Here is a 13,006-nt window from a genome sequence, read left to right as displayed (position 1 = left end):
TGTGTGTGTGTGTGTGTGTGTGTGTGTGTGTGTGTGTGTGTGTGATAGTGATATGGCACAGGGGGTTCAGTGTGTGAGAGCACAAGCTCTGCTTTCGAGGCCTCGGAGTAGAACAAAGCCCTGACCTCCCACAGGATCCACACATGCCCTGTTAAAATCAGGTGACCACAAACCGCTGAGGAATGTGTGCTTCATTATTTTATACAGTCTATAGTGCTTCATTATAAAATGGACACGTAATTCATCTGTAATGTATTGTAATGTAATGAGTAGTGTTGAATCTACATATGCTAGCTCATATAGGGCCATTAACATCCATTTGACATTATTGCATTAAGGCATATATAGCATCCCGTATCTGTGTGAGGGACTTGGTGTTGTTGAATAGACTCAAGGCTAATACATACCTTCCTTTGAGAATCCAGTTTATTGTGAGAGGCAATCAGTGCAGGCATGAGTGACTGCAGGGTGAGGTGTGTGTGTGTGTGTGTGTGTGTGTGTGTGTGTGTGTGTGTGTGTGTGTGTGTGTGTGTGTGTGTGTGATGAGGCATTATCTCTCTCTCAGTGTGCATATTCAATACAAAAGAAAAACCTGCCTCTTTTCCTATTTTATTGGCAGTATAAGCAAATAACAATTACTATTTATTGTTGAATCCAAAAATGTTAAGCTATTTAACGCCCTGTGTATAAGTATTACCACTACAACTTCTAGATCTTTGTATCTCTATTTTGACATTTTCTCATAGGATGACCATTTTATACGTACACTTTATGATACGTAAGTCTCTTTGGATAAAAGTATTTTTCTAAATACACCCAAATCTAAACCTAAAATTGTTTCTAGTTGTCCATCACACATTTGATGTTTTTTATAGCATTTTTCTGCTTGGTTACCCAGCTAAACCCTCCCCCTCATGAGGCTCCACCCACAGCAGGATTTAGCTTGCCCAGATTCCATGTCAAAGGTCACGGCCCAGATGTCATCCCCTCTACTTCTCTCACTGCGTAATTGCCCCAGGCCTCAATGCAGAGGGGCAGGGCTCACTGCTGGGCTGAACTCCCTGACCACTACCCCTAAAAAGATGGAGCATGGAATCGGACATAGTCCCCAGGCATGGAGCTAGGGAATGGTGACACTGGGATTTATTTCATTTTTCAAAGAGTCAACTACAGTATTTGCAACTATTCAGTGATCCTCCCATATATATTTGCTAGTTTTGTAGGAGCATGAATTTTTTTTGCTTTATTTATTTTCTCATTTAAAATGCTAATTTATTATTAATAAATATTTAGTCATAGACAAAGCTGTTTAAAATATGTACAGAAGTATATCTTAAATAAAATATACATTAGTATTAGTTTTTAGTTAGTTTAGGTTAGTTTTTAGCCATTCCACTCTGCACTAAACTGAAGAGTTTTCCCCCTCTTTTCCATCTGCCTGAAATAATTTCTTTATCTTCACCCAACTAAAGCTGGGGGGTATTCTGGGAGAAAAAAGGACTCAACTCGTATTCCACACCCATGACCTGGAATTCCTAGGGAGTTTTTATCTGGGCCTGACCCCTGACCCCAGGCTGGCTCCACTGAAGCTTGTGGATCCCTGTCACTGCGCGCTCCCCCTCCAGCCACCCCCTCCCCCCCCTCTCCCCTCAAACCCTCCCAGCGCCTCCCTAGCTCCCAGAACACCTAACACCTCACTCTGCCTGTGCTGCTGGGCTAGCAGGCTCAGTTTCCTGCTGCCCAAAAGGTGGCACCTGAGTTGGCGGAGGTGTCAAAGTGACGTGTTTATGAAGCCACAGAGGTGCCCCGCTGTCTACGACGGGGGTTGTGATGCTCATTGGGGCATTTCCAACCACTTTTCTGGGGACAAGCTTCAGCAAGGACATTTGAAATCACTTTTGAGAAATGAGATACATTATTTTTGAATGTGTGTGTGTGACTGAGAAATCAGAAATCATGTCTGTACTGTGGTCTGTATTGAGCACTGCTTTCACTGAGAGTGGGTGAGACTTCAGAGTGATATCCTTGCCACTGTTTCCAATACTCTCTTTCATCTCCTTCAGATCCAGTGTCATGTAGCACTCTCTAGTGGCTGTAATGAACACTACAGGGTAACTTGAGTGCACCGCTCACCATCTGGAAGGTCTCACAAGTTCCAAGTACCCATAGCTATATATCTTTCTCAGTGGGCTTATACTATTTGAAAAACACATATTTCAGGCTTTCAGGCTTACGCAAAGCCGACATTTGTTGAAGTAATTTTTAAGCATTCATGTATGTTTCACAGTGTAGATAAAGATTAATGAAGAAGTTATTGACATTTGTTGTCTCCATGTTGACAACATTTGATGCATTGTATATTCATGAATTCATTAATATATAATATTAAAATTGATGGTGGTGATATGTCTTGGGCACTGATGTGTATTTAAAGAATTCACTGAAGCCCTGCTTGAAGTGTCTAATTATCTGCAGCATACTTTGAAATATTGAGAAGGTGAGAATTCCAGGTTGGCAGTAACTCATTACTTTGAGATATGTTGTGTTATTTCTGGAAGGTCTCCAAGGTTGCTGTGAAAGCTTCCTGTAATTGCCTTGCTAATAGTACTCTAATGTCTCCTAGTGAAGCCGCTCTGTTTCCTCATATCAGTCACTCTGTGACATGAGTCATCAGGATCAGATTAAGCGTGTCACCCATGTTGTGCCTGTATATTCTTTAACTTCACCTAGAAATAAATGTGAGCAGGGTCCTTTGTGTTATGTTGTGACGTGAGTTATCTTTTTGAAAAATATACTCCCTGTAACTGCCATTCAGGATTTAAAACTGGATACTCCTATCATACCATGATCTTTTCACCGCAGTAGACAAGAACCAGCAGTGTTTTTTTTTTTGTTATTTGATGTGATGCTGATATATATATATATATATATATATATATATATATATATATATATATATATATATATATATGCCTTTAAGATTTTTGTTACAACAAAGGTTTTGTAAGGGCCCTGGCTTTGGATGTGTGACTGGCCGCTCCTTCGTTCCCATGGGGCCATTGTCTCCTGCTGCAGCCCCTCCCCCCTGTCCTGGAGGCTGACTGGGCAGTGACCAGTGGTCAGCAGTGGCTGGGGTGGGATGGGGTGCAGGGTGAAAGCCACCCATTCTTCTCCCCGCACGCTGACAGCGTGATGGATGGGGTGCTCATCTTTTGTGCTGCTCTGGGTAGGCTTGTGGGGGGAGGGTGGGGGGGGGGGGTCTTGGGGTGGATGGCTGTGGTGGTCAAGCGCTGTGAGCCCTCAACGCCACACATCTGCCATAGACTGGCCCCCTGAGCTCCAGCACCCACTCCAATCACACACAGGCCTGAGTCAGCAAACGCCCTGCTGGCCACTCACACACCTCTCTGCCACCCTCACCGTCAATTATGGATCCACACGCTGGGGTCATTATCAATGCATGGAGGGGGATGCTGAAGGCCAAGTGACAGTGTCAGCAAAATGTCTTATGCACGTATGTTGTCTTGTCTTTGAATATGCAGACCCCAGAAAGAAGTATCATGTCAAGCTCCTGGCTTACAATTTCATGGGAGAGGGATACCAAGCAGACCAGACTATTAGCACCCCTGGATGTGTCTGTAAGTTGCTTCTATTTTAGTAAATACATTATATGTATCTTATTGTATTGTGTCATGCATTGAAAACATATAATGACACTGAGCTGTCAAGATCACTATGATGATTTTATTCAGTAATGTAGTCAGACAGTGCCATGAACTGTCAGCATGCTGTATCTAAAAAAATCCTCTTTCTTTCCTAGCCGTCCGTGATCGTCTGGTACCCCCACCACCACCCCCTCACCATTTGTATGCCAAGACCAACAGCTCATCCACTGTGTACCTGCACTGGGGGCGGCCTGCTTTCACTACGGGCCAGATGGTGAACTACACTGTCCGCTGTAATCCTGTGGGTTTACAGAACGCCTCACTGGTGCTCTACCTCCAGACGTACGTGGCCCACACTTGTTTCTCATGACACAGGCAGCTTAACATATCTACATCTCCAGCATTTGTGTTTAACACAAAATGTGTTAACAGGCCTAGAAAAACAATATATCTCATATGTTATATTGTCCATTTTATTACCAAGGCAAATTCTGAAACACCTTGGCAAAACACCATAATGCCATTTCTGTGTGCACCTGAAGTGTGCAGTGTACACCCATGTCATTGTAATCATCTTTGAAACACCCTGTCGTGTGCAGAGCTGAACAGAGTCTGCTAGTACAGGACCTGGAACCCAACACCCGCTATGAGTTTGCAGTTCGTCTCCACGTGGACCAGCTCTTCAGTCCATGGAGCCCTGTTGTGTACCAGAGCACACTTTCACAAGGTGAGCATGGAGACCCTCCACCACTCACACGTATTGACCTGTGATATAGGAAAGCCACTCTTTTGTTCAGGGGTCTTCCATTGTTCCCATGAATACGCATGTAGTAAGATCATTGAACCTCTTGTTAAAGTGGACAAAAGACAGGAGATCATCATTGATTGCGAGGTAATCCCATGGTAGGTTGCCACTGGTGTGTTGCTAAAATCAAGAAGCACTCAGATAGTGTATTTGACCTGATTTAGCTAGCTGTTAATGTGACTCTGTCCCCCCAGTATTCACTAAGCTGAGGCTGAAGTGTGGCTTAAAGGAATTATCCGGAGTAAAATGCACTTTAGACCGATTTACGGATGATTGGGGGTACATACGTTGAGTTGACATCAAAATCATGTCATTCGGATGTGTTTTGAGAAAGTTCGATTGTACCGTTTTCAGTCACAACTCGTAGCCTGGAAGTGAGCAGGGCATTTCAATTTCGCTGCTACAAAACGCTATTTTTATACCTCTTCTACAGTTCCAAACAACATAACACTTACGTGGTAGTGAGTAGATGGTCCCTAAAGCCAAACCGAAGTATCCCGAGGTCTTTATGTGGTCGAATAGAGAGTCCAGAATGAATTTCATCATCAATTTCATACAACTTCATTTCAATTTCGAAAGAAATACTGGACTATGTTTTTTTTTTTTAAACGGCGACACAATTGTGAATTTCCAGAGCGTGTTACAACACACTCAGCAATAAGACTCCAACAGCAAAGATGGCAACATTTCCGGAAAGGTACTGGCTTGATGAAATTCATTCTGGACTCTCTATTCGACCACATAAAGACCTCGGGATATTTCGGTTTGGCTTTAGGGACCCTCTACTCACTACCACATAAGTGTTATGTTGTTTGGAACTGTAGAAGAGGTATAAAAATAGCGTTTTGTAGCGGCGAAATTGAAATGCCCTGCTCACTTCCAGGCTACGAGTTGTGACTGAAAACGGTACAATCGAACTTTCTCAAAACACATCCGAATGACATGATTTTGATGTCAACTCAACGTATGTACCCCAAATCATCCGTAAATCGGTCTAAAGTGCATTTTACTCCGGATAATTCCTTTAAGTACAGCCTCTCTGTACTTCTAGTTCTCTTCCCAAAAGGCCAGTGCCATTTAGTGGATTTACAGAAAAAGCCTCAGCAGCACTAAATTGATTGAGCATGGGAGTGTGCCAAGCATGAATAGATCACAGCCCTCTGGAGGCCTCCTTTTGCACTCTCTGTCCTCCCATCAGGTTTCCCATATCACAGTCGAGTAAAAGCCCATGAGTGTTCTGGTCGTATCAGATTTGAGCTCGGGTTGTGCTCGGTTCACTGCCAAAGTAGACTTCCTGCCTTCTCAGTCCAAAAATGCTGTTTTCTACAGTTCTCAAGTCTCCTCTCCTCTCCTCTCCTCTCCTCTCCTCTCCTCTCCTCTCCCACAGCCCCCACACAGCCTCCATCCGGAGTGAAGGTGACGCTGATTGAGGACAACACAGCCCTCGTGTCCTGGAAGCTGCCAGATGATCCCAATGTAGCCGTGTCGCACTACACCATCCTCTATGCGTCCCGCAAGGCCTGGGTGGCTGGCGAATGGCAGGTGCTCCAAAGAGAAGGTGAGCAGAGAGAGAGAGAAAGAGAGAGGGAGAGAAAGAAAGAGAGAGGGAGAAAGCAGTTGCTGGGCAGAGAGGTCTGCAGGGAGCCCTTACAGACCCCTGACATCAGCCCCCTCCACACCACAAAGCCGATTGGAAATCAATATCTCATTTCATCCTACAATCCACATCTGTATTTGTCATTCATCTCTTGTGATTCCTGTCTGCTTTTAGATAATGGTCTGTTGTCTTAGCATTCAGACAATACATGTTTAAGAGTTATTGGATCCAGGGTTACATTAAAGTATATGATGTCCCAGTCTGGCTAAGTAACAGTGACCACTGTCAAACAACGAAAATAATATTCTACTGACAGTGCCTCCATTACATAAAGTGTGGTTTAAAGCTCTGCATAAGGTTCTACACCAAATGAAAAATATCAAAAATGTTTAACAAGGACATTTATGAACAATGAATTCCACCCAAGATTACACAAACATATAAATGGGGGAAAATGGTCTACTGTTAACAGTCAAGCTACTTGGGAAAGAAAAAACAAATTTTGCTGATTTGCTTAGACATGCTGACATTTGACTGGGCACATATCTGTGACACAGTCAGCTGCCAATTTTTTTAAGCTCCTGGAACTGCCAGTAGGTTTCTGAGAAGCAGAGATGTAATTGATAGCAGATGACTCCTTGAAATGCACGGCATCTCCGCTTCACTCCTGAGCTGTCGTTGTGGAGGGTCAAAACTGAGGTCATCCACAAAGCCCCCCAACCCAGCTTTGGGCCCTCTGTGGTGTAAATCACTTGCAGCTCTGTGACAGTTACTGTTGAAGGTTTGGCTGTGTTACAGCCAGGGGCTGGGTGGTACAGGAGGTTGGAATGGGCATGCCCCTCGATCTTTGACCCCCTCTTGTTCTCTGGGCACGCGGGTCGCAAATAGCTTCTCCTCTGCTGGGAATCTTTTATGTTTTTTTCCACTGTGCAGTAAACCTTGGGTTTTCATGGTTCAGTAGAACCATGGGAGAGAGGCACTTAAGTCACCTTTAGTTTTGGGACCACAGAGAATATATTGATGACCACAGATGACACGGCAGGCTTTTTCTTTCCGTATCTGTAATCATTTTTCAGGCGTGTGCGACTAACTGTCCCTTTCATTTTTACATTCACAGGGAGCATCACTATGGCTTTGCTGGAGAAACTGGAGCCAGGGAACACCTACCTGGTGAAAGTATCGGCCTCCAACGAGATGGGTGACGGGCCGTTCTCCAGTGCAGTAGAGCTGGCTGTACAAACCCACAGCTCTTCCTCTGGCCATGTCCCCAGACGCTCACATGGCTCCTCTCATGCCACAGGTCAGAGGAGCTTTCATGGAACAATGGTCTTTAAAGTAATATGACCAGAGCCCCCTAGTGGACCCCTTGGTGTAACTCCACTGTAAATATTCTGTTAGAAAGGCTGTAATAAATATTAACTTCACTGTAAACATTCTCTTGTAAAGGCTGCAGCATAAAATTGACTATTTAAAAAGTTTCCAGTTTAAATGATATACATTGTAATGTGGCCCTGTGAATACCAGATGTGTTTCTGTCAGTCACCATGGTTCAGCTACTTGGGAAAAATTAGGTATCTTTCTAGTGACACGTAAAGGGACTTTTGTCATGATTAATTATGTGTATTACAGCATTTTCTGATGGGTTCTACCACCTGGACCAGAAGTCAATGACTGGCATCATCTTAGGAGTCTGTGTAGCACTCACCTGCATCATCATCTGCGCCTTAATCCTTGTGTGTAGGGGCAAAGACAGGTAATCTAACAAGATGACCATTATCAGACCATTCTGGTGTCGATATGTTTCCTTTCAATCACCTTGCACTTACTGGATAATGTTTTAGGCCTATACTCATTCTCAATAGTCAAAAAGTGTAATGAAATCATATTGGTTTTATAGGAAATCCTCCACAACAAAAACTGTGAGGCAAGGTGGTGGCCCGATTCCTGCTCTCTCTCATTTGGCTGGAGACATTCAGGTTGAGAATGCAGAGGTTATGGTGCCCATGATGAGTGACCATTTTGTTGACGCCAAGGTGAGAATCAAAATGTACAATTAATCTTGCTTTAACTTGTTTGTTAGAAAATGTAAGAAAATTAATTCTGAGACTTTGACATTTTAGGGTGGAACGAATTTGATCATAAATAGCTATGGCCCTGTCAACATAAGTCCCGAAAAGAAGAATAAGAAGAAATGGCTTTTCTTTGAGAAGGAGGAGAAACAGAAAGTCCAGGTAAAAAGAAACATAATCAAGTGGATGTAACACAATTTCCATGGTGGTTAACAGTCTGTTACATCATACATTTTTCCTTGTATTATTACACAGAATCAGTGGAGGACCCATAGCACATGTTCCTACCAGCCAGGAACCACTGTCCTATGCTATAAGGAGGAGGCCCACCAACCCACCTCCCTACAGGTTCTGTTTAGCTCGTCAGGAGACACTGAGGGCTCCCAGAACAGTGAGGGGAGCCATGAGACTGGTGATTCGGGCCGCTACTCCCATGACGAAATGGAGATGACCAATCTGTCGTCAGGACAAGGCAGTCGGCCGTCTTCTCTGCAGGGAGTGGAGAGTGATGGGTCTGAAGGTGAATGCGTTATTGAGGCTCCGTCATCTGACCTCACTGTGGACATGGGAGAAGCCACAGGAAGGCCCTGCCAGGAGCAGCAAGAGGTCCCAGTAATTTCTCAGTCTGCACTTTCCCTGTAGCGGTGTGAATGACCCCAGCACTCCATACCTCTATCCCTGCCCCCCATCCCCTTATACCTGCCTTTCCACCTCCCTCCTGTTTCGATGGACAATGAGCAGGAAGCCAAAATCAAGAGGCTACTTGGAAGACTTGGGCTCTGGCTTCATATTTATGCCAAAGACCTGCGTTTATTGAATGTCCCCATTTTTTCCTTTTTTTTTATTCCCTTTTTTGTGTATGTCTATTTGTGTAAATCTCACCCACCATGAATGTTTCAAAAAGATTGTCAAAAAATGGGAAATATGACTGTTACATTTTCTGACATTATTTAAGTTTGTCACTGGAGCAAAAGGGATAATGGACCTCCCTTTGCTGACGATCTACCTCAGTTTACCTTGGGTAAACATCAACTATGTATTTAATGTCTACTTACATATGCAGTGGGTAACCCCACTGTCATAACAATTGATACTTCCTGATAGCAATAATTTGCTTCAATTAGCTTAGAGTTGTCTTCTGTTTTTCTGTGCTTTTTGTTTTGTTTTTTAAAGTATGGGATTGTAAGTGCACTGCATTTCCTATTTTATTTCTCACATACATGCAGTACTAGTGTACCTACCGATTTTTCAGATGAATGCTCTCAGGTATATTATATGTTTGTCCACATTCTTACGCATTATGAAGAAACCCAGGAGTGTGTGGTTTAACTTATTTGAAGCCCTCACATTTCAAGAAATTCCAAAGATGGGATAAATGTTGAATTATTTTTTCTATGTATCTGGAAGTGCATTTGCCCTTTCAATCCCTGTTTTATACTACCTCGTTTTAAGCATTTTTTGTATTGTATTTTTTCCTTAACTCAGGGAACAAGGTTTAGTACATTTGAACAAGCCATGTGTTTTTATGATGTTACATGGCTGATTGACAGGGTTTCATCTTTGAGCTGAACTGCTCATCATAGTTGGAGTAGTTGCCATAGGTCTGTTATGAATGTTTGTCTAGATTCTTGTGCCAGTTACAGTTCAGAGCCTTGTGATACCCTTCTCACAGGTGGAAAAGCCTTTTCATTAAGGAATATATGGCTGTACTATGGCAGGTGTTCATTGTTTTATTGCTATTTTCTTTTTTTGTGCTTATGAGAAATTCTCCCAATATAGCAGTGTTGTTAAGCGCAACACAGCTACCCTTAAAAGCGTTTGAATAGCCTTAACATGGATCAAGTTCCTTGGATCTCACAGCTAGGAAGCACAGTTTGCCTACCAAAGAATATTTTGAGGGAACTCTTTCATGGGGATGAAAGATGAGTGAAGAATGAATGTTGTCAAAAAAATGAGTGGAATCAGTGAAATGGAAGTGAAGAATGGCTTTAACACCAAAAAAACTTTATAACATATATATTTTTTCTTGACTTATGTACTACTGAGTACATTATCTAGTTACTTTTGTTCTTGAAATAGTCCGTACTATTTTAGGGTAGAAACATGAGTTTAGCACTTCTCTCAGAATAGTTTCAGTTTTTAGATCACTATGTCTATGTGCAACGGTGACTTATGCTATTGCCCAAAGAATTGTTTGCTTCTTCAATTTTTGTCCTACTGGTCTTTAGGAATATCTGAGGATAAGGGTTTCCTCAGACTAGACCAAAGATGGAATGCAGTGCCCTGTGGATCAGCAAAGATGCTGCTTCCTGTACAATAAAATGCCTTGCACATTTGTGCCCCCATTCTGTGACCAAATGAGTTGAGATGCGGGTAATCTCCCACAAAGTGCTCCTGGGGTGTAGGGTACTTGATGATGTAAAGTAATAATCGATTACAAGTGCAAAACAACCAACTAGTCCAGATTGGTTTCCTCCTATGAGATGTTGCAAGTGTGACAGGATGTGTTTATATTATAGGTGAAAATTATATGCAGAGATATGTATTATATTGTATTTCCTGTCGAACTTCCAACATTCTTTTCAATCAGAGGAGACCAGTGGTCAATGGAAGACCATGTTCAAAATCAGAGCGACACAATCACATTTAATTTCATTTGTAAAGCAAACTATATAAACCAAAGATTTTACAGTCACCGTTGCACATTGGCAAATAATCAGGTTAGTCTTTTATCTTTGCATGATATTTTATTGTTCTCCCAACATGTTCCACGGCTGTGATTCCGTACCCTCTGTATGCAGTAAATGGCTATAGACACACACTACTGAGACACCTCATAGGGTCATACATCATTGTGATTTTATGTTATTGTGACTTGTCATTTAGGTATTACCTAGCAGCTAACAGCAGCTTGAGTCTACTCCAATTTTTTTTTTACTGTTTTCTCACTGGAGGAGAAACTTTTTTATGCTAGTAGGGGAGGCTGATACCCTCCCTTTGCAGTACTGACTGAATTTCGCTTTTGCCTAGCTGAATGTTAGGCAATGCCCGAATTGTTTATTATAATGTGAATACCTCTTCAAGTGTTGTAAGTGAATATTAATCGGGAAAGCTGTGCTACAATTTAAGTTCATATTGTATATGGAATTTTTGTTTGTTTTGCTCTTTTATTGGCAGGTGTGTACCATTGCATCATCTTAGTCTCTGTTGTCTGTGGTCCAACAGTACATTTTACTTATACACTGAAAGGAATAATGAATACATAAACTGTTTGGCGAATCAAGATAATCAGTTAGTTTAATACAGAGATTATTTCATTCTTCTATGTTGTGGTGATGTCTCTGTACTTTCCAAAACACTCAGGCATGTGTAGTAATGCAATTTTAATGTTGAACAAGACACTTAACTCAGGTACCTCATCTGCACAGTAGAGATGTGACCCAGACCTTGTGAGATTGTTATTCCCAGTAGAATTACCAGTGTTACATGATGCTCAGAGAAATTAGTGACACCGATTACTCCAGCTATGTGATTCTGAATTGTGCTAATTTTTGTTTGTTTCATTTTATTCTTTTCTTAACATGTGTGACAGAAAGGATGAAGTTGAAGGCTCTTGTGTGAGTGTTGATTCTCCACTGCTCTGTTGCCTCTACTGTCACACTGCTAGTGTAAAGGCTGTGCTGGTGTACATGTGTAATGGCAAAGCAAAAATGGGCTATAGACAGTTTCACTCAGGGGGGCCCATGAATGCCTTCTGCTGCCACATAAAACTTGCACTGGCCTTGAAAATGAATGTACTTCTTGTAATTGTTACTTGTTTTGTTGTTTTTGGTTATTCACTCTTAAGTTACCATTATTATCAACTGTTTGGAAGGTGTTCCAGTGTGTGTTTTCTGTACAATGACGGTGTTCATGCCAAAATATTAGCCTAAAATGTCTAATAAAAGCCAAAAATGATTTAAACATTAATACTGACTACTGGTTTCCATTGAGACTAGTCTACAAAAAAAAACCCCACAATCTATTAATGTCATTGGGATAGCACAATCTAAGATAGGCTACTGAAGTTACTGCCCGCCACCATTATGATGATATTCCTTAATATAAATAGGCTGATAGGTATCGATAATTTCGTAGCTGTATAAAAAATGCCTAATAGCCTATTAATATGGTTGGTCTGTGTTAAAAGTAGCATCAGGTCGAATGATTATATATGTAAGCCTAGAGCTAAAGCATGTGATAACCTCACAGGCCACTGGCTTTGCTATTAGTGTTGTTGTTACAATGTAGACAAATCATTGCAAGACTAGGGGGAAAAAAAGTTGCATCGCGGTCAGAAATGGCGGCGCATCCTTTGATGTTTTCTGGCGGCTTTGATGTGTAGGTAGGCTAGCTACTTGCCAAGGAAATACACGGCGCTGTCGGACAGTCTTAATAGCTACTTTCCAGCACAGTACCATTCGAATTTCAAAATGTATGTAGCAAATCAGCATTTAAAAAGGTAAAATATTCCCGCCAATTCACTGACTTGTTTGGTGGGATCATATCTTTTCCCAGTCGCAGTGTTACATCAGCGGTTCATCATACTGTCTGAGCGGCACCTCATCAAACGGAGCTGTGCAGACACACTCACATGCTAATGTAGAGGGGTATCTGTTCTTCCACATTACTGTTCGGCTTTTTCAAAACTGCAATTAAGTGTAGTTTTTGGAAATCGATTACCTTAATTGTTGCTAAGTTTGCCACAATCACACCGTGTTTACACAAATTTCCCCGCATACTACTATATATCGCAAAGTTGAATTCGTCCGCTCCTCCCAAACTTTGCAAACGATTGCAGCTTTCCTGGTCACACACAGAGATAGCTGTG

General features: G+C 42.1%; 1 protein-coding gene across 1 annotated transcript in view; it reads left to right on the top strand.

Moving 5' to 3' along the window:
- prtga (protogenin homolog a (Gallus gallus)) overlaps window positions 1-8,778 on the top strand; it is a 32,730-nt gene extending 23,952 nt beyond the window's left edge. The window contains exons 11-19 of the mRNA XM_076286626.1: window positions 3,543-3,638; window positions 3,821-4,007; window positions 4,265-4,392; window positions 5,858-6,028; window positions 7,185-7,367; window positions 7,697-7,820; window positions 7,965-8,100; window positions 8,188-8,298; window positions 8,392-8,778. Of these exons, the coding sequence (XP_076142741.1) occupies window positions 3,543-3,638; window positions 3,821-4,007; window positions 4,265-4,392; window positions 5,858-6,028; window positions 7,185-7,367; window positions 7,697-7,820; window positions 7,965-8,100; window positions 8,188-8,298; window positions 8,392-8,778 (1,523 nt within the window). The remainder of the gene's footprint in view (window positions 1-3,542; window positions 3,639-3,820; window positions 4,008-4,264; window positions 4,393-5,857; window positions 6,029-7,184; window positions 7,368-7,696; window positions 7,821-7,964; window positions 8,101-8,187; window positions 8,299-8,391) is intronic.
- The last annotated feature ends 4,228 nt before the right edge of the window (window positions 8,779-13,006 follow it).

This window comes from Alosa pseudoharengus, unplaced genomic scaffold (assembly GCF_046254945.1).
Source record: "Alosa pseudoharengus isolate Yale_2024_CS ecotype anadromous, Long Island Sound unplaced genomic scaffold, YU_APseudo_1.1 YU_APseudo_1.1_scf_16, whole genome shotgun sequence".
Taxonomy (NCBI): Eukaryota; Metazoa; Chordata; class Actinopteri; order Clupeiformes; family Clupeidae; genus Alosa; species Alosa pseudoharengus.
Note: the sequence above shows the minus strand (reverse complement) of the source record. Positions and strands in the feature narration are given on the sequence as shown.